Source organism: Penicillium psychrosexuale (genome assembly GCF_028828465.1).
Source record: "Penicillium psychrosexuale strain IBT 29551 chromosome Unknown utg000002l, whole genome shotgun sequence".
Lineage (NCBI taxonomy): Eukaryota > Fungi > Ascomycota > Eurotiomycetes > Eurotiales > Aspergillaceae > Penicillium > Penicillium psychrosexuale.
Window position 1 is genome coordinate 7,138,594 of NW_026643187.1, and position 22,538 is coordinate 7,161,131.

General features: G+C 49.2%; 10 protein-coding genes across 10 annotated transcripts; 5 read left to right on the forward strand and 5 right to left on the reverse strand.

Moving 5' to 3' along the window:
• Nucleotides 1-110: 110 nt before the first annotated feature.
• On the reverse strand, nt 111-3,312 carry N7518_003818 (CAMK family serine/threonine-protein kinase; the record flags this gene model as incomplete). Its single annotated transcript, XM_057184745.1, has 3 exons — nt 111-1,923; nt 1,974-2,374; nt 2,425-3,312. The coding sequence occupies 3 exons, from the start codon at nt 3,310-3,312 to the stop codon at nt 111-113; spliced, it is 3,102 nt and encodes a 1,033-aa protein (XP_057046195.1).
• Nucleotides 3,313-4,434: 1,122 nt separating this feature from the next.
• On the reverse strand, nt 4,435-5,729 carry N7518_003819 (threonine aldolase GLY1; the record flags this gene model as incomplete). Its single annotated transcript, XM_057184746.1, has 3 exons — nt 4,435-4,541; nt 4,614-5,567; nt 5,618-5,729. The coding sequence occupies 3 exons, from the start codon at nt 5,727-5,729 to the stop codon at nt 4,435-4,437; spliced, it is 1,173 nt and encodes a 390-aa protein (XP_057046196.1).
• Nucleotides 5,730-6,254: 525 nt separating this feature from the next.
• On the forward strand, nt 6,255-7,953 carry N7518_003820 (uncharacterized protein; the record flags this gene model as incomplete). Its single annotated transcript, XM_057184747.1, has 2 exons — nt 6,255-6,538; nt 6,591-7,953. 2 exons carry the CDS (start codon nt 6,255-6,257, stop codon nt 7,951-7,953), a joined length of 1,647 nt encoding a protein of 548 aa, XP_057046197.1.
• A 410-nt stretch (nt 7,954-8,363) lies between these two features.
• Nucleotides 8,364-9,329, reverse strand: N7518_003821 (M50 family metallopeptidase; the record flags this gene model as incomplete). Its single annotated transcript, XM_057184748.1, has 4 exons — nt 8,364-8,573; nt 8,627-8,671; nt 8,730-9,092; nt 9,144-9,329. The coding sequence occupies 4 exons, from the start codon at nt 9,327-9,329 to the stop codon at nt 8,364-8,366; spliced, it is 804 nt and encodes a 267-aa protein (XP_057046198.1).
• Nucleotides 9,330-10,095: 766 nt separating this feature from the next.
• Nucleotides 10,096-10,314, reverse strand: N7518_003822 (uncharacterized protein; the record flags this gene model as incomplete). The annotated part of the gene is made up of 1 exon (XM_057184749.1): nt 10,096-10,314. One exon carries the CDS (start codon nt 10,312-10,314, stop codon nt 10,096-10,098), a length of 219 nt encoding a protein of 72 aa, XP_057046199.1.
• A 237-nt stretch (nt 10,315-10,551) lies between these two features.
• Nucleotides 10,552-12,589, forward strand: N7518_003823 (uncharacterized protein; the record flags this gene model as incomplete). Its single annotated transcript, XM_057184750.1, has 2 exons — nt 10,552-11,152; nt 11,217-12,589. 2 exons carry the CDS (start codon nt 10,552-10,554, stop codon nt 12,587-12,589), a joined length of 1,974 nt encoding a protein of 657 aa, XP_057046200.1.
• Nucleotides 12,590-14,577: 1,988 nt separating this feature from the next.
• On the forward strand, nt 14,578-17,141 carry N7518_003824 (GH92 family glycosyl hydrolase; the record flags this gene model as incomplete). The annotated part of the gene is made up of 2 exons (XM_057184751.1): nt 14,578-15,204; nt 15,255-17,141. The coding sequence occupies 2 exons, from the start codon at nt 14,578-14,580 to the stop codon at nt 17,139-17,141; spliced, it is 2,514 nt and encodes an 837-aa protein (XP_057046201.1).
• Nucleotides 17,142-17,878: 737 nt separating this feature from the next.
• N7518_003825 (uncharacterized protein) lies at nt 17,879-19,986 on the forward strand (the record flags this gene model as incomplete). Its single annotated transcript, XM_057184752.1, has 9 exons — nt 17,879-18,116; nt 18,169-18,408; nt 18,462-18,557; nt 18,610-18,685; nt 18,742-18,928; nt 18,977-19,245; nt 19,304-19,440; nt 19,523-19,775; nt 19,842-19,986. 9 exons carry the CDS (start codon nt 17,879-17,881, stop codon nt 19,984-19,986), a joined length of 1,641 nt encoding a protein of 546 aa, XP_057046202.1.
• Nucleotides 19,987-20,851: 865 nt separating this feature from the next.
• N7518_003826 (uncharacterized protein) lies at nt 20,852-21,099 on the forward strand (the record flags this gene model as incomplete). The annotated part of the gene is made up of 2 exons (XM_057184753.1): nt 20,852-20,873; nt 20,939-21,099. The coding sequence occupies 2 exons, from the start codon at nt 20,852-20,854 to the stop codon at nt 21,097-21,099; spliced, it is 183 nt and encodes a 60-aa protein (XP_057046203.1).
• A 416-nt stretch (nt 21,100-21,515) lies between these two features.
• N7518_003827 (uncharacterized protein) lies at nt 21,516-22,423 on the reverse strand (the record flags this gene model as incomplete). The annotated part of the gene is made up of 3 exons (XM_057184754.1): nt 21,516-21,689; nt 21,754-21,985; nt 22,062-22,423. Coding segments are annotated over 3 exons (768 nt in total), but the record flags the coding sequence as incomplete, so codon positions are not given.
• Between the last annotated feature and the right edge of the window lie 115 nt (nt 22,424-22,538).

A 22,538-nucleotide genomic window follows, 5' to 3' on the forward strand; every position in this document is an offset into this window, starting at 1 on the left:
CCGCTTGCGGACAAAGACCATTGTGGAGTACAGAAACAATTAATTCCATGCGGACCACGCAATTACTATCTATGACCAAAGCGGAAAGTCCAATAACATCAAATCTCAATCTACTTCCGATCCTTGCATTGGGACTGAATCGGCATTCGGTTCGCCGTCCTGTCGGCCTTGCTCATGAGAGCTTGTCGCACCATGAAACCGGCTTCAGGTCCAGGCCGGGGTTGGGCACTCTCGCCATGGGTGAAGTCGCACTGGAGCTTGAGGAACTTCGTTCTGTCTTTGTTTTGGTACACAGTGATGATGTCGCCGGTGTAGAGCTTCCCGAATTGTAAAGCCTCGGGGCCATCCTCGGTCATAGAGCCGCGGCGCAGGAGTGTGTCGTTCACCCAGATGCCAAGACGCGCTTTGGTGGAGAGAATAGCCATAACCCCGGGGATATCGAGCCAGCTTTCACCTGTTGCGATCCTCGCCTCGATTCCTGGAGTCCAAAATGTGACCTCTAGTGCATAGGCGGGGATCCTAGTGTCCATGGGGTCGGCATGCTTGACGGTCGCGGACGGCCCGCGACCCCAGGAGGTGAGCCTATCCTCAAGGTAGATTGTCAAATCGAATATCGAACCGGGAAGGCTCTTCAGTTTGCCATATCGTTTTGGTGGTTTGGCAAACTCGGGGTCAGAGAGAGTGGAGGGAATAGGGGGTGAGTTGGGTCTATGAACAATCGGTTCTGACGAGTCTGCTTCCTCGACACAGACCCGATCCAAGATAGCTTGGCCTGTCTGCGCATCGAGGGTAGTAGCAAACTCGACGTCGTATTCTGATTTAGAGGGACGAGAGGGGTAGTTGGGAGTAGTGTCGCGCTGACTGTTATGGTCACTATTATCGCTAGATGCCTCGCTGGCTGTGTCGGGGATTGCAAGAGTGAGGTCAATCCGACGTGTGAACTTCGCTTTTGGGGTTGCCTCCTGTGGACTCGAGACAGATTCTGCCTTAGGGCTCGAAGTCGGCGGAAGAAAATCCTTTTTTGGGCTACTAGATAGTGTCTCGCCCTTGGTGTGTCCAGGAGGGGTCTGCCGCAAGGAGGATCTGTTAACCGGGCCACCCTTGAGTTGCGGAGTGGGGTTCAAGGAATTCATGTTGAGTTGCCCAACGAGTTTCTCTGCACCCATCAAACTGGGTGCAGTGCCACCGAAGGGTACCGCCGGGAGGGAAATGATCGACTCGTTGGGATCGTCGCTCATCATCGACTCACCGGAAGAGAGAAAGTCAACGTGAAAATTATTGGCGTTGAAGGCCTGGATATTGCCGAGTGCGTGGGAGCTCCGTAGAGCTGAGGGGGTAATTTCGCCAAACAAACGTTTGGCACTATTGTCCACTACCGCTTGTCCATCTTGGAAGCTCTCAATATTTGGAAGGCTGGGATAGTGTACATCAGTCGGAATGAACTGGGTACGGGGGCGTTTGGAGATTGCTTCGCTGCCGCTACTCTCCTCGCCGTCGGCTTCATGGACGTAGCCCGGACCGTCAGCGATAGACAATTGTGAAGCGTCTAGCTCGTCCTCGGGATCCTCGCCAATGATTGAAAGCCGATCTTGATAGTCATATAGCAAGTCGTCATCATCCTCATACTCATCCACATCAGGCACCTCGGAGATCCAAGGGTGCTGGAAACACTTCTTCTCTGTCGGACGTGAGAAAGGATCGCGATTGAGAAGCTGGGCGACGAAATCGATTCCAGCCTCAGACACCCCTGCCGTGCGCAATGCATCGAAATCAGCGTCGCTTGTCATGATGGTGCGGAGCATCTGGAGACCTCGATCTTCTGCACGCCCTGAGAATGGGGGAACGCCGGCGAGGATATGGAAAAGGACTGCTCCTAGAGACCACATGTCAACAGATTGGCTGTATGGGGATGTTCTGGGAGGTCTTTTAATGTCAGCAGAGGCTTCTCAAGCGAAAGGAAATAAGTGGCTTACGGGTCTCCAACGCGACGCCTCTTTCGGAGCTCGCCACGGCGGTATTGATCATAATCTGGGTAAACTTCCGGCGCGCAGTATAGAAGCGTTCCACAAAAAGTCTTGAGGAAAGTCTCTTGCTCCACCACTTTCGACAGCCCAAAGTCCGATAGCTTAATTCTAAGCGGGTCCAACGAGGCAATCAGGATGTTGTCCGGTTTTATATCTCGATGGGTGATGTGGCGTTTATGCAAATAGTGAAGCGCTCGTAACACTTGTCGTGCGATCGTTCTGACCATTTCCTCGGGAATTCTCTCCTGGGTGTGCAGGTATGTCGACAGCTCGCCTCCTGGAACGTACTCCATGATGATATAGATCCATCGATCATGCTCGTGATGATCGATGTATTGAACGATATTCGGCTGCGACACGTTAGTTCTATAGTTAACATGCAATCTTGAACATTGCTTACGTGTCTGAGATCTCTCATGATCTTCATCTCATTGTCGACCTTCTGATCAAGGATACCGTTTTTCATGAAGCGACGCTTGTCGAGTTCTTTCGCAGCATAGATGGCGCCATGTTGTTTGGTTGCGATCTTGTACACAGTAGCAAAGGCGCCCTTTCCAATCTGTCCAGTCACGTTGTACATAGCACCGCCGGTCCAATGCATGCCATAAGCGTTGGCGGATGACCACGCTAAAGCAGACGGGCTTGGGCCCTGTCGTTCTTTATGCGCCGGAGCATGTGCATGAACTCGTTCGAAATAGCGAAACAAGTTCTGGTGATAGTGGACAGCGAATCCTTCTCGTAATGGGATTCGAACCACGAACCGGACCTCGTCGGAGTTTTGGCAGCCGGTGACAACTTGAATGACAGATCCATTTGTGAGCATTCGACTATTCCCATCCTTCTGAGATTTTCGCAGGCGGCAATTGTCCACAATGGTACCATTTGTCGACGTATCTTGCAGCATGAGAATGCCGTCCTCGGTAAGATATATGCGAAAATGGTTGTTTGACACTCGTTTGGCATTATCATCGACACTCAGAAGAATATCACAACGAGACCGATTGCGACCGAAGCAAAAGCCCAGTCCCAGGTTATGAACTTTTGACGAGAGCCTCAACGCCAAATCTAATGATGCTGTGTGAGAGGAGTCGTGCCCTAGTATGTCCCTTTGGAGGATATGTTGAGGACATATTCCGCCAGTGGCACTGACAGCATCATGGGCAGCATGCGAATTCGGATGAAGGATACAGATAATGTCGGCCAGGTCTTGATCTTGGATGCCGGAGTTATTCATTCCCATTCGGCGAGGATCAGCACATGGCTGCGTGGATTCCTGGGTGGCTTCCATTATGAGGATGAATGCAAGTGTAAATGAAGGTGCTAGGGGAATGAACACAGAAATGAGCTACGGGTACGGATCCGATGGAGTAGGGTATATGTGCTGCGCGGCCAGCAAGGGGAATGTGCATAAAAAGGTCATTAAAATGTCGTAGGCTAGATATATGATATGTCAGTGATTTTGCGCCAACAGCGAAAGCTCAGAGAGGGTTTGTATATACCTCGAGAGGAATGGGTACTAGGGCCGGGGAGCCGCACACCCGGGCAAAAGTTGGACAAGACAATGAATGATATGTACGTTTCAGGACCAATGATACAATCACCAGGGTGTGTGTCGCCTCGGCAACAGATTGCCCACGAACGTTTTGCTTGGTGATCGCAAGGAGTGGAAATAGGCAATCAGATGAGCATGAGCGATAAGTGAACCGTGTGCCTTGCAGAGTGGGGTGTCCCTCTTCAACTCTTCTCAAAGCTAGCGTTGATCAACACAGATGATGATGATGCACATGAGACAAAAGCGAGACTTCAAGCCCTTGTCTGCATGTCATAAGAATACGAATCTTGATTATGGGTTGCAGATGTCGACCGGCGCAGACCGTCAAATGCCGTTTAATGAGAAGCTACCGAATGCTGTTTCCGTATTAAATGCTCGAATTAGGGATTTTAAGCGTCGATTTTGAGGGGGCCAGGAGGTATGTCTGTGGAATCCAGTTTTAACAAGTTAGCAAACGTCCTTTGGAAGCTTGAAGAGGCATTTGTTTAGCCCCGACTCGAGATCGAGAATGAACGCACACAGCCTGAAATATCCCCGATCAACCTGTCCGCTGGTAGCAAAATTGGGACGGTAGATAGATAAAAACGGGGACGCCGGGACAGAGCAAAATTGCACTCCTGGGAAGGTCGTCGTCCGAGGAACAAGACCAGGAACGAGCCGCAACAATCGTGACTCGGTACCTGAGGCAACGACGCGTTCCTAAGGCGCGTAACCCCTTACTCATCAGGCAACAGAGCCGTTGATTGGCCGAGTGTGTGAGAGCGGGGTTAACCTCTCAAGTTCGATCTATGAAATACACAGTGTACACGATATACCGTTATGAAGTATGGCTATAGATTCGTTATTATTTACATCAAACTATTTACTTCCATATGGCTTGCTAGTATCTTCACTCCGTTTGAAATCACCCTTCAGCGCAGTGTCGAACACTTGCTCCAGCCGTGCGAGCGCTTCGTCCGATACCTCTGTGACAGGTCAGATTTTCAGTCATGCACTCTCAGCCCTGAAGCAGACTACCCAGGTAAGGAACCACTTACGGTAATGGACCACGACGCGGCCACCCAACAGTCTCAGCCCTTTCTGCTGTCCAATCTCTGCCAAGTCATTCGGCCCCACTCCCGATGCTTCGAGATCCAACCAAACCATATTGGTGTGCAGGGGGTACTCTAGCTTGCCACCGCGACTGGTCCACAGATCGGCTACCCGTTTCGCCTTTTTATGGGTTGCTGCAAGCTTCCCGGTCTGGCCGTTGGGGTCCGTGCCAAAAGTTTCGGTGAGCGCAACGCGGGCGGCAGCTGCAATCACGCCAGTCTGTCGAGCGCCGCCGCCGATAGATTTGCGGAACCAGCGCGCTTTCTTGATAAACTCTCGGGATCCGACAATGATACTTCCAATGGGTGCCCCCAGCCCCTTCGAGAAGCAAAGACTAACGCTATCGAAGATGCTTGTATATTCAGGTAAGCTCCCAGCACCGGCCGCGACGGCTTCCCACAGCCGGGCACCGTCCAAGTGAACCTTGATGTCATTAGCATGAGCCCATTCCACGATCCGCTTCGCCTCAGCCAGCGGCATGATCATCCCATCGAGAGTATTCTCTAGACTAATCAACTTGGTGGGGCAATAATGAATATTATCACCGAGAACTGCGTGCTTTTTGACGTCTTCCAAAGTCAAATGCACCCCATTCTTGGGAATGACAGTGCTCACGGTGGCTCCAGTCCAAGCGCTCACACCACCAGCCTCATAACAGATGATATGTGATCGATGATCACACAATACTGAATGAGGTGGCTGCGCGAGATGCGAGCGAATGGCTACCTGGTTTCCCATGGTACCGGAAAGAACCAACAGACTGTCCTCATGTTTGGTAATATCAGCGACGTAGCTTTGCAGCTCGTTAGTGACTGGATCCTCGTTGAAGACATCGTCCAGAAGAGTTGTCTGGCAGATCGCTTCGAGCATCGACGGCGTAGGCTTCGTCATTGTATCGCCTGACCAAGATCAGCTTCAATTCTGTCATCCTTTTCCGATTGAGTCATACTTCGGAGGTCGAACTCAGCGGCTCCGGCCCCATGCCAGGCTGTAGTCTTCTTATCACTGCTGCCAATGACCGCCGAGGCACGAGCCAGGGCATCCGTTGAGAGTTGTGCCATAGCGATTGGAGAGATTTTTCGACCGTGCGGGGCTGTTAATTGAAACGCCGAGGAAGAGCGACGGATCGGATGTAACAGGCGATTCATGGATGAGCTTTATGACAGTAACCGCAGATACCTTCAGGTTGAGAGAATTGGGGAAAGAGGGGAGTCGACACGTGATCCGGGGACAGATAGCTCGCTACATTGTGGAACCGGGATGGATCTCATCATAGTCTGTACAGCATGTTGCAGTGGTGGTCGGAGGGTAATTATACTCATTAGCCCGGTGCTGGTTCAACCTGAACCTTGCGTTCCATCCATCAGAAGTGTACAATCTGTAGCTCCATGCCTCCGCGGCTATGACGACACCGTTCTTACACAGTCCTTATAGATACCCCAATTCGGACTAGTGCATCCAACGGTCGGCCTCGACCGCTGACTCAGCAATGTGCTTGGCTGCGGGCAATGCGCTTCACTGGTTCAAGTCCGCACAATCTTACAGACTCTGATTGCTTACACTAGGTACTACTTACACTGGGCACAATGATGGACCTATCCCATCTCACACGGCCTGGCATTTTGTGTCAGTGTGCTCGATGTTCCAGCTCACTGGCTGCACTGGAGAACGAGTGGGCCAAACTATCTAATGCCTACTCAATCCCGACAGCATGGCTGAGTGTCGACCTCCATCGCATCGCCGTTTCTTCGGAGCGGAAGCAAATCCCTCATACATCGGATATGACCCTTCTGCGTGGCCGTGTCATTCAAGAAGTGTCATGTAAACTCTGCCAGCAACGGATGGGGGTACTTTGTCCACTTGATAACGGGTAAGTGGCTGTCGATCAAGACCGGGGCTTCTCATAGCTAATCTTCTTTTAGGATGAACATTCTGTGGAAAATGTCGAAAGTTGCCTTTAGGGAGATTGTTACTATGCGAACGGTGCAGCCTGTATTCAAACAGGGGGCCCTCGAACGACTGATTTGTCCCCCGAAAGAACCTCCGCGCCGAAACACCGATCTTGTCCAGAGAAATGCAGCGGTCCCAGCTGGCTCCACCGATCCCACTACCGTCGATCCAGCGATGCAAAAACAAATGATTCACCAGGGTAGAAGTATCGATCAGATTTCGAACTCAGTGAATCACCTCCAAGACACAATGTCTGATCTCAAAAACTCATTTACAGCCCTTCGAATTGAGTTGAATCGACCCGGACGGAATTTGGCGGAAGGTTCCATACTTCAGGGGCAAGACTTTGACATGATTGCTATGGTGCTGAAGGAGCTCAAGTCTAAGTCTGACGAGATCGAGAAACTCAAGTTGGAGATCGAGGCCCTGAAACTGAAGAATCGCTATATGGGAGTGACCCTGCCACACCAGCAAGAGTCATTGTCGATCATGAACATGAATGCTGCGCTTCCTGAAGTCCGGAGCCCCGGCTTACTTCAAGCGGGTCGGAAACGCAACTGGCCTGACGCATTCTCGGGCGATCGCAGCCTGGCAATCGCGGATTCCCCGGAGGAAGATGATATGGTGGATGAAATGTCTCTATCAGATCCGCTGATAAAGAGCTCTCGCGTTCCTCTCAATGACCAACCCCAACCAGCAATGATCAATGGGCTACCTGGAGAAGAGCAACCGAAGTCCCTAGATGTGCTGATGTCTGCTCGAGAACCTCAAAATACCTCCAGCTCTCTTCAACCCCAATCCAGCTTGCAACAAACTATAGCCAAACGTCCGCGCCTGGGTGTGCCTTTCGAGGAAAGCCCCAAAACGGCACCTCCGCAGCCGCAAACTGTTCCTCAGAAAAGACCGCCTGGCAGGCCGAGGAAATCAATCAGCCAGCCCACTATACCCGATCTCACTGAATCACCCAGTATCGCTCCTTCTACCACGCAAGGGGATGTCGAGTCAAACGTCCAACAAAATACAGTACGACGTCGCACGTCTCGTCGCAGCTTGCGTGCGCAATCCCTTGGTGCAAATAACAGCCACGCACATAGTGAAGAGGACCAGCAGAAGTCACAAGAGTCAATTGAGGCTCCTCCCGAGACCCACCCAGCACCCCACAAAAAGACCAAGCGGAATACTGGCTCTCCCAATGGAAAGCGAACTGGCGGTCCAGATGAGGACGGAGATGAGGCCGCTATGAATGAGAAGCGGAAAGCTAAGGTCGCGGCGCGGGACGTCATGGCCAAGATGGCTTTACAGCACGAGGAGGCTTTGGAGGCTGAGAATGCATGATAAATCGCCAGCAGTTATCACTCACAGACTTGTACAATAGACAATAAACCACACATAACGTATCATGACCAAAGATTTAACTGAGACTGGCTGATACTAGCGATTAGATTCTAAATAATCCCCCTAATCTAAGATTATACATAAAGTCCTGTGTGCGCGCCCTCGTATACATCTAGAAGGGCTTACATATAAAGTCCTAGTAAATTGGACCAGGTATCTAGCTCACTTCTTCCTACTCTGATTGAGAGATCAACGCGATAAACTTTCTTGTTCAGGGCCACCGTATATCAATAAAATCGAAACTTGGATTGCTAACCTATGCGGATATCCCCTAACGCAGTTTCATATCATAATCTCATAAAAATCATTATTTTCGGTCTGTGCTGCCCCAGGGAACCTTGCGAGTGTCACTAGCGAGTCGGGATAAAGTGCTTGGAACTGGCCTCTTGTTCGCTGAATGATTCAGGGAATGCTGCGATACCACCAATGATGCCAATAGCCATGAAAGCAAGAGAGATGAGAGACCAGATGACTCCCCAGCACTGGGAAGATCCACCGTATCTCTTAGCAAAGACACTGGCATCGGAGCTGTTTACTTTGCGAAGGATGAGATCGTCGCACTAGAGTACATATTATTAGCCAAATAAATCAATAGAGTGTAACTGGTACTTACAATATCCCAGACACTGTACAAAGCAGACATGACACCAATGAACAACTATAGAGAAAGGCAGATTAGTATAAGTTCATGACGGGTGAATCATAGGACAACATACCACGACCCAGCGCAAGGCTTCACCATGGACAATGAACCAGCATGCCACCAACAACCCGACCGCGAGAAGAATAGTCACGATAGTCAACCAGTCTCTCCGCGCCCACCAAAGGGTAAGCAGAAAGCAGACGCCGAGGACGATGCTGGCAACCTTACTGGCGACGATATCGAATCCAGCGAAGATCAATAGAGCCCCGATAATCGATGACCCCAGGTACCCAGCAGGCAAGGTGATGGCACTCATACCACCTTGCATGTGGGTAACGCCGCCTTCATTTGGATCCAGCGAGATAGACTTGACTTTTCCGCCAGTACAGCAGGCAGTAATCGCATGGCCAAATTCATGGAACGCAATCACCAGCATCTGTGCAGTGGATTAGTCGCAGTCCGTCAATATGGGGCTGGGAGTGTTTACCTTGAACGGCCATAGTACCCAGCGGACATATGGTAGATTCCATAGTAGTGCGATGACCACCACATACACTGCCATTATCCCTAAGGTGACGGCTTGGGTATGGTTGACACTTAAGCCACGCCGGGCCAGTTGGTGCGGGGCCGTTTCCACCGCGCTTTGGGCTAGCGCTGCATATAGAGCTGGCATGGTGAGCGATAAACAGGCTCCGTAAATGAGAAAGAGGGAGATGCAGATTTTGAAATGACGGAGGAAGCGTAAGTGCAGATTATTTAATGGTCAGCTAATATTCGAGAGATCATCCGCGCGTCCATAGGGCCGCGCATGCCAGCAGCCACTTGTTTTGTTTTGTGGCTGATCTCCCTTGGGCTATTTTTAGTGGCTTGGCCTTTTAGGCTGAAGGGTTTCACCTTTAAATCTTCAGTCTATCGAAATATCAAAATGATATTCATTACAATTAGCATACATTGGATTTTTATGGCCTTTAATCCCTATTTGAAATGATTTAACTGAAAACAAATGCGAGAGGGTTGCACCTGCCATCTGAGTTGGGTTATATATAGTGATGTTGTGAGGAAGCCGCGTTTGACAAGTTAAATATTTCTGAATAGGCAATGCATTTCTCGCTGCTATTTATCCATTCGCCATTCATTCAATCTCAACCGCTAATTCTACAGACAAAATGAATTATTTAGGACGCAGAACATTGAGATGGTGGTTCACGATGTTGAATCTTCGACGGCAGTCCCCCGGCTCGTGGCATCGAGACCGCCTCCGAGAAGAGCTATGCGAGCGTCGACATGCAGAGACAAGTTGGCAAAAGCTTAGTGAGACATCAGATGTCCTTTTCTCAATCACCCGGGCCCAATACGACGGGTTTCCAACAAGGAATCCTTCTTGCTTGTACAGCCTCCATCCCAGCCCGATCTACATGTACATGGTTGCAAAGTACACGTCACGATGGTCCTTCTTCAAAGCAGCCGCTTTCTTCTGCCATGCCCGGCACTGGAATCTTGTGCATGAGGTGGTGAACCCAAGCAAGGATCACAAACTCATAGAAGTCGCTACCCGCCATGATATTGATCAAACGGAGTTCCAGCGAGTGAGCCGTCAGCTTAGGCGCATTTGGCCACTGCTTCCATGAATCACAAGTCATGGTTCCGGAATAGTCCATAGCGTAGCTGTATGTTTGCTGCTTAGATTATGTGACAAACTTTACGAGTCAATTCACTTTCTCCGTTTCTCTTTGCCCCTCGATAACAGGCTCAGCTTTAATTCACCTCAGAAAAGGTCTTTATCATTAAAGCTTACTGGATCAGGTCTGACCTTCCCTTTTAAGCACCACATTTTCCCATCTACGATCAAGTTCAATCTTCCTTGACCGCTCACCTTCACAAGTTCCGTATCCACGATGGAACCCCACGAAGAAGTGAACTATGATGACCGTTCCCACCCATCTCCTCGAGCTCAGCCTACCAGTTTCAAGCCGGTAATTATTGGTTTGTATGGCCTCCCTGGGTCTGGAAAGTCTTTCCGACTGGAAGAACTCAAAACGGTACTCGACAATGACAAATTTGCGTTCTATGATGGCAGCAATGTTATCGCAGCGGTGACTCCTGGGGGTCTTGAAGCATTCCAGATTTTGACCAAAGAGGGTAAAAATGATGCCCGCGAGCGTGCTATAGCCAGAGTCAAGCAGGAATGTTCCAACACGGGGAAAATTGCTATAGTGGCCGGGCATTTCATGTTCTGGGCTGAGGAAGATGAGCATGGCCAGTCAGTTTGTACACCGAGTGATCTGGCTACGTATAGCCATATCCTATACTTGAATTCCCCCGCTGAGCTCATCGCGGAGTATCGTTTGAATGATGCTAAACGGTGCCGCCCGACTGTGTCAACCTCCCATCTGGCTAGGTGGCAGCAAATCGAGCAAAGCCACCTTCGTCAACTTTGCAGGTGCCACGATATCCTCTTCACGCTAGTGTCGCCACTAGTATCCGCCAGCAAGCTCGGTTCCCTTGTTGAGAATTTTCGGATGCATACGGAGAGCTACAACATGTATCTCGCCAACCAAAGAATGGAAAACATACTCCACCGTGGAAACTGTCATCATGATGGATGCAGACAAGACGTTGGCATCGGAAGATAGCGGAGTGCTTTTTTGGGAGCAGGTTCGCAGTGCTTCAGCTAAGCGCAACCCCTTGAAAGCTTTGTTCAGCAGTCCACTAGGATATTCCTACACTGCCTTTCGCCAGGCAACACTGCTGTATGAAGAGGCTTTTGACGATGTGGAGTTTGAGGCTTGTTGCCAAACTGTTTCATCAATGGTACACATGCACAGTGATATTATTGATCTCTTGTACTTGATTCGCGATGCGAGTCATGTACGCGTGGTCGTGGTTACCTGTGGGATCCGATCTGTTTGGGAAAAGGTGCTTAAGAGAATGGGTCTCTCGAAGCAGGTCCAAGTGATTGGCGGTGGGCGTCTGAGTGACGGTCTTGTTGTGACGCCCTCTGTCAAAGCCGGACTGGTGACTTATTTGTCGACTGTTCGACACCTTTATGTGTTTGCATTGGGGGATAGTCCTCTGGATTTGGGAATGCTTGAGTCCGCAGACCAGGCTATTGTCGTCACCGGCGAAGAGACGACACGAAGCAATAGCATGGAGAAGAAACTGGCAGAGGCCATTGGAAAGATCGGGTTCCAGCCGCGCCAGACACTCTTGCCTTATCATGTCACACCGCGTCTTGACATCACTCTGCTACCTCTGGTGCGATTGACAGATCAGAATTTCATCGATTCGGTTCTCGCCAGACGCCAAAATCCTCATGTGATTCACGCCACTGACCGGCCCGCCGCCAAATTGCTCATGACACCAATGCGCGATGCGTCTGTTTCTGGACCGGCGTTACGAGACGCTCATCGGCGTGTTGGGTGGTATTTGGGAACAGAATTCTGTACCCAAATCATTGGAATCGAATCGCGTCCGATTACACATGTCCAGGGCCACCAGACCGACGGGTATCAACTCCTGAACGAGAAAGCAACATTGATTGTGCCACTGATGCGTGGAGGTGAGCCAATGGCATTCGGAGTCAACGATGCCTTTCCGCTCGCAATGTTTCACCACGCGAAGGTTCCCAATGACCTTCAACATGAACATCTGAAGAATATGGTCGCAATCATACTGGTCGACTCGGTGGTGAATACTGGCAAATCGGTATTGCAGTTCGTGCAACATATCCGGAATCTCAATGCAACTATTCGAATTGTAGTGGTTGCTGGGGTGATTCATTCGCAAACTGTTTCCAAGAGTAGGATTGCTGGGTCATTCAGTCAATTTGACCGACTGTCCTTTGTCGCTCTTCGTCTTTCTGACAATCAATTCACCGGCAGAGGGACTACTGATACTGGAAATAGGTTGTTCAACACCGTGGATATGCCTTGATCAGGTTGGAATTTCTACGGCAAGGGTTGGTTATCTCTTTGAGTTCTAGTGGACGAAAATCATGCTTTCATCTTTGTGTTTACTTTCAATTTTCTAGCATTAAAATTTTCTGTATTTTCAACAATTGATGGTCTCTTTGCTAGTGTGTTTAACTATAAATAGATAAATTCGGTAACTCGAAACATTCACCCCAATAAAATGAACAAGGTAGTCAGCCTCGCATGGCTCCTCTGCCATTGACGAGGTAGGACCCCATGGATCCAATGTCCTGTTCCACGTTATACGGACATTGATCCGTTATAAGAAGGACCTTGAGGAATTGGTACCGAAGTCAACCCATCAGGGACGGCTACCACCGCCATCCTGCACGTAGTGGGTGATATTCGTAGTCACCAGACGACTGGGTGGTATGAGGAATAGCCAAAGCAGTTGACCGAATGCTGGTGATAGACAAGTTGCTTCCAGTGTGTTTGTGCTGGTGCTGCATAGCGGTGGTAGGATAGGGAATGATGAGTGGCTGAGTGATAGGCCATGCAGTGGGTGATGTCAAGAATGGGATATGGCCCCTCTAGGCCCTAAACAAGAACCATGGTTTTTGTTATGTTCTAGAGGTAAATTACGCTGCACGAATTTCGTCAGGTGACAATTGTGGAGTGCTGGAGGCCTCGTTCGGCCAGGATACCGGGTGGCGCTCTCGCACCGTGACAATAACGACTTTAATATCGAGCTAGAGCGGTTTAGACACATGCAGTTGGTCTGGGAGGCTGTATTGAGTACCCACCTGATATTGACTCAACTCAAGCGAAGCGAACTTCACTCCATTCTTGGCAATTCGTGATAGGTGGGAATTGCCGTGTGAAGTTAAACTTCCACTGCAATCTCATAATTAAACAGTGTCACCGTCCGTCTCTGCAGTAAAGTATGTTGTGTATGGCCTGGAAGTTGATCGAGAGAAGCTGAGTTTCTCAATAATAACAGTAAGAGATATGTAAGAGCATACCAATGATGTATTGGGACAATTGAGTTTTATAGATGCATCAGGAACCGTCCATGACATCTTCATTTCTCTTCATTTTCCCGACCAAACAAGCGTTTTGGTCTTGGCAAAATCCTCAAAGAAACGTCCGGAACGATGTCACTTGCATCAGTGATAGCGTGGGTGTCTGCCAATCTGATGGAAGAATTGTTCGGGAGTGGTTTAGGGAGGTTCGACACCGGGTCATATAAGCTGCGCACGAATCTGCCAGAGATGTAGCTCATTGCTGACTCTGTATATAACTCGTTCCCATCGTGGATAGCCACCTAGTGAGTAATGGGTATTAGTTGGAAAAGGTCGAAGATGTCTTCGGGACTTAAAACTCACTGGTATACATTTCACACAGAGTCCCCTTCCCCTGCACCTGGCGGACCTATGTCACCTATCGGATGGTACTGAGCTGTGCACTGCGCAACAGGCTAGACGCGATCGTTGTGTACTGAGGTTGAAGTACCGAGATTGCGCCTCAAATGTGCCAAGGCATGAGCAAGCTCACTTTTTACAGGCTCCATGCTCGCGAATGTTGAATAGTCATCAGCCGAGAGTGTATGTGGAAGGCACAGAGAGAGTTGTTAGAGCGAAAAGCGAGTGGGGCTCTGCTTTTGTGGTCTCGGCCCGCGCCCCACTCATATCCAAGGTTCCCCAGGTTACGGATGACGTAGGACGTGAAGAATCATTTACAATGCCTTTTTGAATATTCGATGTCGATGTTATATTAGTGAACAGAACTGGGTATATATGAAGGGGTTACAGAGGACCATTTTATGAATAACTGGGATATCGCTGTCACCAAAGTGGTTGGGTTAGTTCCTCAAACAAAGTAAGGAATGTTGCTACCAGCTTGCAGTGAACCCCGCATTTAGGAGATTGGGATCATCAACTCCTCAGATCGTCAAAGTGAGATCCATGCAATGTGGGAAGAATTTGCCTGCCACCAACGTTCTACATCACCATGCTCGGCATGCTCCCTGTCCTCCTAGCGGGACTTGTAGGAGGTGCAAACTCCCAGCTGCCAAATAAGCCAAAGACAGACACAACCTACCACAAGGATGCTGGTGTCCTCGAATTCGTCAACCCTCTCATCGGAACGTACGGAACAACACCAAATGGCAACGGCGGCATGATCCCCTCCGTCAGCCCGCCCTTCGGCATGACCCGCTGGACACCGCAGACCCGCGAGAACTTCATCTCGCAAGTACCCTACGGCGATAGCGACCGTCTCATTCATGGATTCCAAGCCACACATCAGCCGGCTATCTGGATGGGCGAGGCGGGTCAGGTTGTGCTGACACCGGGGATCGGTGAAGTGCAGCCGTTGTTTCAGAACCGGGGATTGCAGTTCCGGAAGAAGGATGAGAGGAGTACGCCGTACGTTTATGAGGTCCTTGTTGATGCTGCCCAGCTCTTGGGTCACGGTTGGAATGCGACGGCTGAGGCTGTAGGTGATGGGCCTGTTCCCGGTGGTGCGGGTTCCGTGCCGGATGAGGTGAAGGAGGGTTCCAATGGGCGGACGCGAAAAAGACAGATTGAGTATGTCCTGCCTAGTAGAGATGGCAGTAGATATAGGCAGTCCATTCAGGTATGTCCACTCTTTTTGCGATCGCCATGAATGCTTTCTGACGATTCCAGGTTGCCATGTCCGCAGATTCTCATGTTGGTCATCTTCGATTTGACTTCCAACACAGTCCTATCAATGAAGATGAAAAAGACCAGCCATGGGTATTTCTTCAAGCTTCGCGTCAGAACTGGACAGGCGAAGTACATATTGATGCGAACAGTCGGGAGGTCTACGGCTATAACACTGAGCGTCAGGATTACCTCCTTGGACCAGACAAAGCAGCGTCATTCAAGGGATATTTTGTCGCTCGCTTTTCCGAGCCATTTATTGAATTTGGAGTGACAGATGGAGGGTTACTTATAAAGGATGAGGCTCAGCGACACGGGAATTTCACGGGTGCATATGTGAAATTTGCTAACTCGACATCGCGTGTCGAAGTGCGTACCGGAGTTTCGTATATAAGCGTTGCACAGGCAAGAAGAAACCTCGTGATACAGACTCCAGATGAGCACACCTTTGAGGATATCGTTCAAAAAGTCAAATCAGCCTGGCTTGAGAAGTTGGGTAGGGTATCCATCAAGGGCATCAACAAGACTAATGCGGACCACGACCCCCGCACTATCTGGTATACCGGCCTATTCCATGCTCTCCAATATCCAAGTGACTTTTCGGAGCCAATATCGAACGAAGAAGATGCTCCCCGCGTTTTCTACTCGGGATATACCGATAGTGTTCACATTGAAAACGACTCATACTACCAGTCCTGGTCAATCTGGGATACCTACAGAGCCGAGCACTCCCTCTTAACTCTATTTGCGCCAGAGCGTGTCAATAGCATGATGCGATCCTTGTTACGCATCTTCGATTGGTCCGGTTGGCTGCCGATGTGGGCCAACTTGGTCGAGACGAATATCATGATCGCAACGAATGCAGATGTCGTGCTTGCCAACGCTCTGGAGCGAGGGTTTAGGGGCTTCAATATCGCCAAGGCTTGGGAAGCGGTTAAAAAAGATGCATATACTCCGCCTGATCACGATACTGATACTCTGTACTATGACCGCGAGCCCGGCACATCATATGAGGCCCGCGCTGGACTCACATCATACATGAAACAGGGCTGGGTGTCTAATGATGGCTGGTCTGAGGCCGGTAGCCGCACATTGGACTACGCATTTAATGATTACGCCTGTTCCGTTGTTGCTTCCTATGCGGGAGAGGACAACGCCACCGTGCAACCCCTCAAGAAACGAAGTGGAAATTATGCCTATCTTTGGAATAAAGAGACTCAATTTATGCAAGCGCGCAACGCAAACGGGACTTGGGCTAATAGGACTTTTGGATGGACCGAAGGCGATGACTGGGTCTACACGTTTGATGTGATGCATGATGTGAAAGGGCTGGCTGAGATTTTTGGTGGCCGTCAAGCCTTCCGCGATAAGTTGGATGCGCATTTCCAGGGTGGTCACAATGACCACACGAACGAACCAAGCCACCATGTACCATATTTGTATTCAGCTCTTGGTTATCCCAACCAAGCAGCTGAGATAGTCAGGAGCATTGCTTGGCAGAACTACAATGCGACCAGCGGGGGCTTGGGCGGAAATGAAGACTTGGGACAGATGAGTGCTTGGTATGTCTTCTCCGCATTGGGGTTTTATCCCGTCAACCCCGCTAGTGATGAGTATATCGTCGGCACACCATTCTTTGAGCAAGTGTCCATTCGCCTTCCTAGTGGAGCGAACACTGGCGGAGAAGTTGCCAATGGTAGAGAGAGGAGGCTTGAAATTAGTGCCCCGGGGGCGTCCACGAAGCCGTATATTGTTAGTTTGAAAATTGATGGGAGGAGTATCAATGCTCCGATCTTGAAGCACAGTCAGATTGTGAACGCGGCAAGAATCGACTTTGAGATGAGTGCTACACCCACTTCATGGGGAAGTCGCCCCATATGGGAAACTTGATACCAGGAGAACATCTAAAGTCCCCGAGAAATGAGGACAACACTAGCTGTGTCCATCATGTGTTTGGACGTTTCCACCAACTGAAAGTCGATTATATTTTGGTAGATCTTGGGCGGGACTCTGTTGTGGTGACTTTTTCCAAGGTCGACTTTTTACCTATATCCATCGACTTGATCTTCATCGCCACAAATTCCCCTGCTCCATCCTCGATATACCCATGTCGTTTTGTGTTTTATTCATTGGAGCTGACAATGAGTTCTACCGCCCCTCATTGATTTTCTCATCACCTCATTCTCGAGGTCTGTTGCAAAGTATTGCGCCATAGTACATGCCATTCCGCAATGAACACACAATTTCTTGGCCGCTGATAGAGTTCAACTCGACTCTCTGACTGGTCGCGAATTAATCCTTGGCTTTGTTTATGACCTGGTGATAGCATATCCCCATGCCTGCTGGATTTATCATGCACGACTTGAACAAGGATTAGACCGCGCATCAAGGCAATACTTGACGAAGCTAGAATCTATCATGAACGCCACAAGAGCTAAAATTCCCGTGGCATATTCCGTCTTATCACATCATTATAGTAGTTTCTGATGACGCCTGCCGCACCCCTGACCGCGCCCCAGTTATTGTAGGGGTCCGAGTTGTACAATAGTATATGTACATGCAAAGTCGCGCCATGTGTCCACATAAGATCAAAGAATCCTCTTCAGTCTTCTCTTCTGCTTTCCGAAATGGGTCTTCCATCTCCCGTACGGGAATATACCGAGTCGGTCCCTCAATATGAGAGCAGCGACAGTGATAGCCTACAATATACCACCGAGGTCGGTGGGAATACCTCCAAGGCCACATACCAGGAGGCCTCGGGAGCGCCCGTTGAGGTTAATTCCCCGCTGGGGTATTCGGTCGGTTGGGTTACAGTGGTCTTCCTGAATTTGAGTAAGATGATCGGAACGGGAGTCTTCTCAACGCGTGCGTACAACCCAACTTTCTCTGGATTATTTGATATACTCACATAGAATAGCATCGACCGTCCTCAAAGGCGCTGGCTCAGTTGGACTCACCTTAATTTATTGGGTCATTGGGTATTTGATGGCATCTAGCTCGCTGTCGGTCTACATGGAATTCGCATCGTCTTTCCCCAGTCGGTCCGGTTCGGAGGTTGTCTACTTGGAACAAGCGTATCCCCGACCCAAGTACTTTTTCCCTACTGTGTTTGCGATGCAGACGGTGCTTTTCTCGTTTAGCAGCAGCAATGCCGTTGGTATGATTACATCGCCGGTGAATGGTGGAGTGACGTGTACTGACTTTGTCTAGTACTGGCCCAGTATCTCTTCAAACTTGCGAATTCGGACTTCACCCCATGGAAATTGAAGGGAGTCGCTGTGGCTTGCTATACTGTTGCAGTACTGGGTGAGTGGTACTCCTTTTATCTGTATCACATGTGCTGATGAAGTCGCCATAGTTCTGGCATTTCACACCAGATGGTCTTTGCGACTGGCAAATGCAATCGGGCTAGTCAAACTGCTGACATTGGTATTGTAAGTGTTGATCCACAATATACTCAACTCAACCGGTAAAGCTAACTGGCACTTAGCATCGCCATAACTGGCTTGGTGGTTCTCGGAGGTCATACCTCCGTGAAAGATCCCAAAGCAAATTTTAGGTCTGCCTTTGAGGGCAGTAATGCCGCGACAGCCTACGGAGCAACCAATGCATTGACCAAGGTCTGGTTCTCTTTTGCAGGCTATGAGAATGCGTTCAATGTCGTCAATGAAGTCAAGGTATGTACTTCACATGATCATGACGACTTGTTTGCTAACAAGCACTAGAATCCTACCAAAACCTTGAAGTGGAGTGCCCCGCTCTCGCTGGGGGTGACGGCAATTCTGTACGTGCTGGCCAACATTGCCTACTTTAGTGCTGCAAGCAAGGAAGAGATCCTAGAATCGAAGGTCGTCGCGGCTGGTGTCTTTTTCGAGAAGGTATTTGGAACTGGTGGTGCGGCATCCGCTTTGAATTTCCTTATCTGTGTGAGCGCTTTTGGAAACCTGCTTGCCGTGCTTCTTGGACAGTCTCGTATGCTGAGGGAGTGTGGAAGGTCAGTGATGAAACAGTATTTACTTTTGAAGTGAACCTAATCAGTTGTTTGGATATAGACAAGGTGTTTTGCCATTCACTTCTTTTTGGACTTCGACGAGACCGTTTGGAACACCGCTCGGTCCATACTTTGTGAAATGGGCATTCACCGTGTTGATGATCCTAGCACCGCCTGCTGGTGATGCCTTCAATTTCGGTACGTCATTTTCTATTTTCTGACCTTTTAGTTGATCACTACGCCGGAAATTGAAAGACAGTTTGCTAATTTTGGGGAATAGTGGTGGATCTCGGAGTCTACGCTACGACCATCTTTGGTCTGCTACTCACAATAGGCCTGGTGATCATTCGAGCTCGTCGTGCACGCCTCAACCTCCCAAAACCTGACTACAACGCCTGGCACGTTTCAGTGGCATTTGCAATTCTTTCGAATCTGTACATGGTCGTAATGCCATGGTATCCGCCCAGTACTGGGGCGAATGGAGGCGATGTGAGCTTCTGGTATGCAACATATTGTGCGGTTGCTCTTGGAATGTAAGTTGTTCCTATTCCAGGTTGTCCCTGTCGGTATAGATCACTGACGTCAAACAATTAATACAGTGTCGGTCTGTGTGGAGTCTACTATTATGTCTGGATCAAGCTTCTGCCTCGAATCCAGGGATTCAAGTGGGAGCAAACGGTTCTCAAACTGGATAATGGTGCCCTGGCGCATCGGCTTGTCAGGGTGCCCAAGAAGGATACCTGAGATATGTCATTAGGTAACCTAATAAGAGATGCAACTCTTAGCATATTACCCAACTACTCCGTACATTTATATCATCACCCTTTCGCCCTTACGATACCATTTTAGCGTCTAAGACGTGATCTCATATTGGACGCCAAGCCTGTGCGGGACTCCACTTCCTTCCCCGGGGCCGACCCGTTCCATTTCCAGCTGTAACCATATCTACACATCGCAGGATGCACGACGGAAGAGGTTGAGTTAACTTCTCAAGGAGCCGAGATTGATATAATCTGCAGATTTAGCTCACCACGGCGATATGGGCTGAAGTGGTGCCGCGATGAACCGATGGGCTGTCGGCTGTGGAGCCTATTTCTCCGTGAGCTTTTGAGGCTGATCATCATTAGACAAACGGATGGCACTACAATAGATGAAGATCAAGACTCTGTTGCTTATAAGGTTGTCAAGGGCGTAGCAAAATGCACCTTCCAAAACTTAGTTGGTTCGTTCTCACGGTTGCCTGTCTGAATTTGATGCCTGAATGCCTTATTCGAGCGTTATCTTTGCCTGATTTCAGACCGCTTTCAGGCTGTATCGTGTACTCCGCGATTTGTAACTGTAATTCAAGTATCCTTAATTTTCTGCCAGACAAAAATAAGGCATTCATGCATCAAATTCAGGCATGCGGCCTTGAGCGCTATATTTAGACTTTCCCCTCACCATTTCCCCATCTGATACATCCCAACGCGAGGCCAATTTCATCGTGAGTTTTATTTCTATCTTTACACGCTTCTAATAGCTAACATCTACACTTGGACTAGGCTCTCCCTGCGTGGACCGTACAAGCAAAGTCAACTCTCACATCTATTTACCCTCATCTACCACCAAGATGCCATCCAGTGACGCACTTCGTATATATCCCCCCTTCTGCATTCCAACACAAATTATTATCCGTGGCTGACTTTAACTGGAACAGAACCGCCTCTTACGCCCGCCGAGCGGGCAATTGTCAAATCCTACGGCGGCTGGACACGCTTCATGCAAAGCTACGGGCTCAAGCCTTGGGAAGATGATGATGCCGAGGAGGGAAAGAAAATTCTGGAGGCTCTTGCTCTGCATGAGGAAGCTTCCGAATGAGACGGTTCTAGCCGGTGTTTGGCTACAACAGAAGGATGCATCACCTTGATTTTGCCTTGGACTGATGGATGTCGACCATACGTTCTCCGCACCCTCCTTCAGACTTTCGATTAGATTCAATCAAGTATTTTCTTCCAGTGCTTGCATTGCTGGTACACTGTGCTTTTTGGGATTTATGAATGGTAGAGCAGTTTTTCGAATGCAAAAGGCTGTCAGGTATTACATTAGATGGGCGCACGCGATCCATTTGACAATTTCAATTTGCTCCGCGAAAACATAGAAGAATGTCACATAAATCAACAACGCACCAATCCAACTCCAACAAAACCGAAACCGAAATCTAACCTAGTTTGACCAAAAACCAATTCATAACCCAACACCACCTTGCCGATAGAAAGAAGGTCCGTAACCTACTCGGTTTCTCCCGCTGGATTACCGGCAAACCACATCGCAAATGCTTCAAATACCTCTGCCGTAGTTTTCCTCTCAGACAGGTGGTAAAGATCAGAAGAGCGTAGAATAAGGCTTTCACCATCAAAATAGGACTCCAGCATACGTGCATGCTCGCCCATGAACGAGGCGACCAAAACCTGTAGAGTACCTAGTTAGCAATCTATAAAAGTAAGAAAGTGAAAGGAGGGGGTATAGACTTACCGGTGCCACTTTATGGTGGAGTAACCGCACCATCCTGAACTGGCAGATCATTAGGCGGAGGATAATCAATAGCTCGCCACGGCAGAGCTTGCTATCATCCACCAGTAAGCCGCTGTGTGCGATTACTTTAATATGTGGGGCTGCTGCCCCGGGGATGTCCATGATCCACGAAACGCCAAACTGGGGCTTGTCACACTTGTACAACGACTTGAAAGCATGGTACTTGCAAACACTAGGGAGTAGAATAGCGTTAGAAACAATAAGCTGATATGATAATATATCTCAGAATAGTAATAGATGACACTTACGGCTTCGAACGCCATACGCGGTCATTACACTCCCATCGTACCTCTAGACCATAATGTCGCCACACTCTTTCGAAATGATATGATCTAGAGATTGTGTCTTCAAAAAGGCCTTCCACATCGACCGCTTCATCGATCACTTCATCGGTAGGTTGTGGGATGTTAGATATCGCCGCGAAGTAACGGGGCTTGAGGTCCGAGTCTTCCCTAAGACTCATATGCTCGCGCTTGATGTTCAACTTGGCGAGTTGCGACGCGTCAAGTTCATGAACCTCAAGAGCTTCGATGTCATCATGGAGCTTGACTAGAGCCAGACGGTGGGCGAGATGGACTTTTGATTCCCGAGAAGTTGGCTTTGAAGACATCTTTGGTAGTGTTGTGGTAATGATGGCTTGTAGAGTGGTAGAAATTTGGAAGAGTGTAACTGGGGTCTGATGGAGTTTTATGTTTGAGAATCTCAGTAGGTGGCTTTGTAGTGAG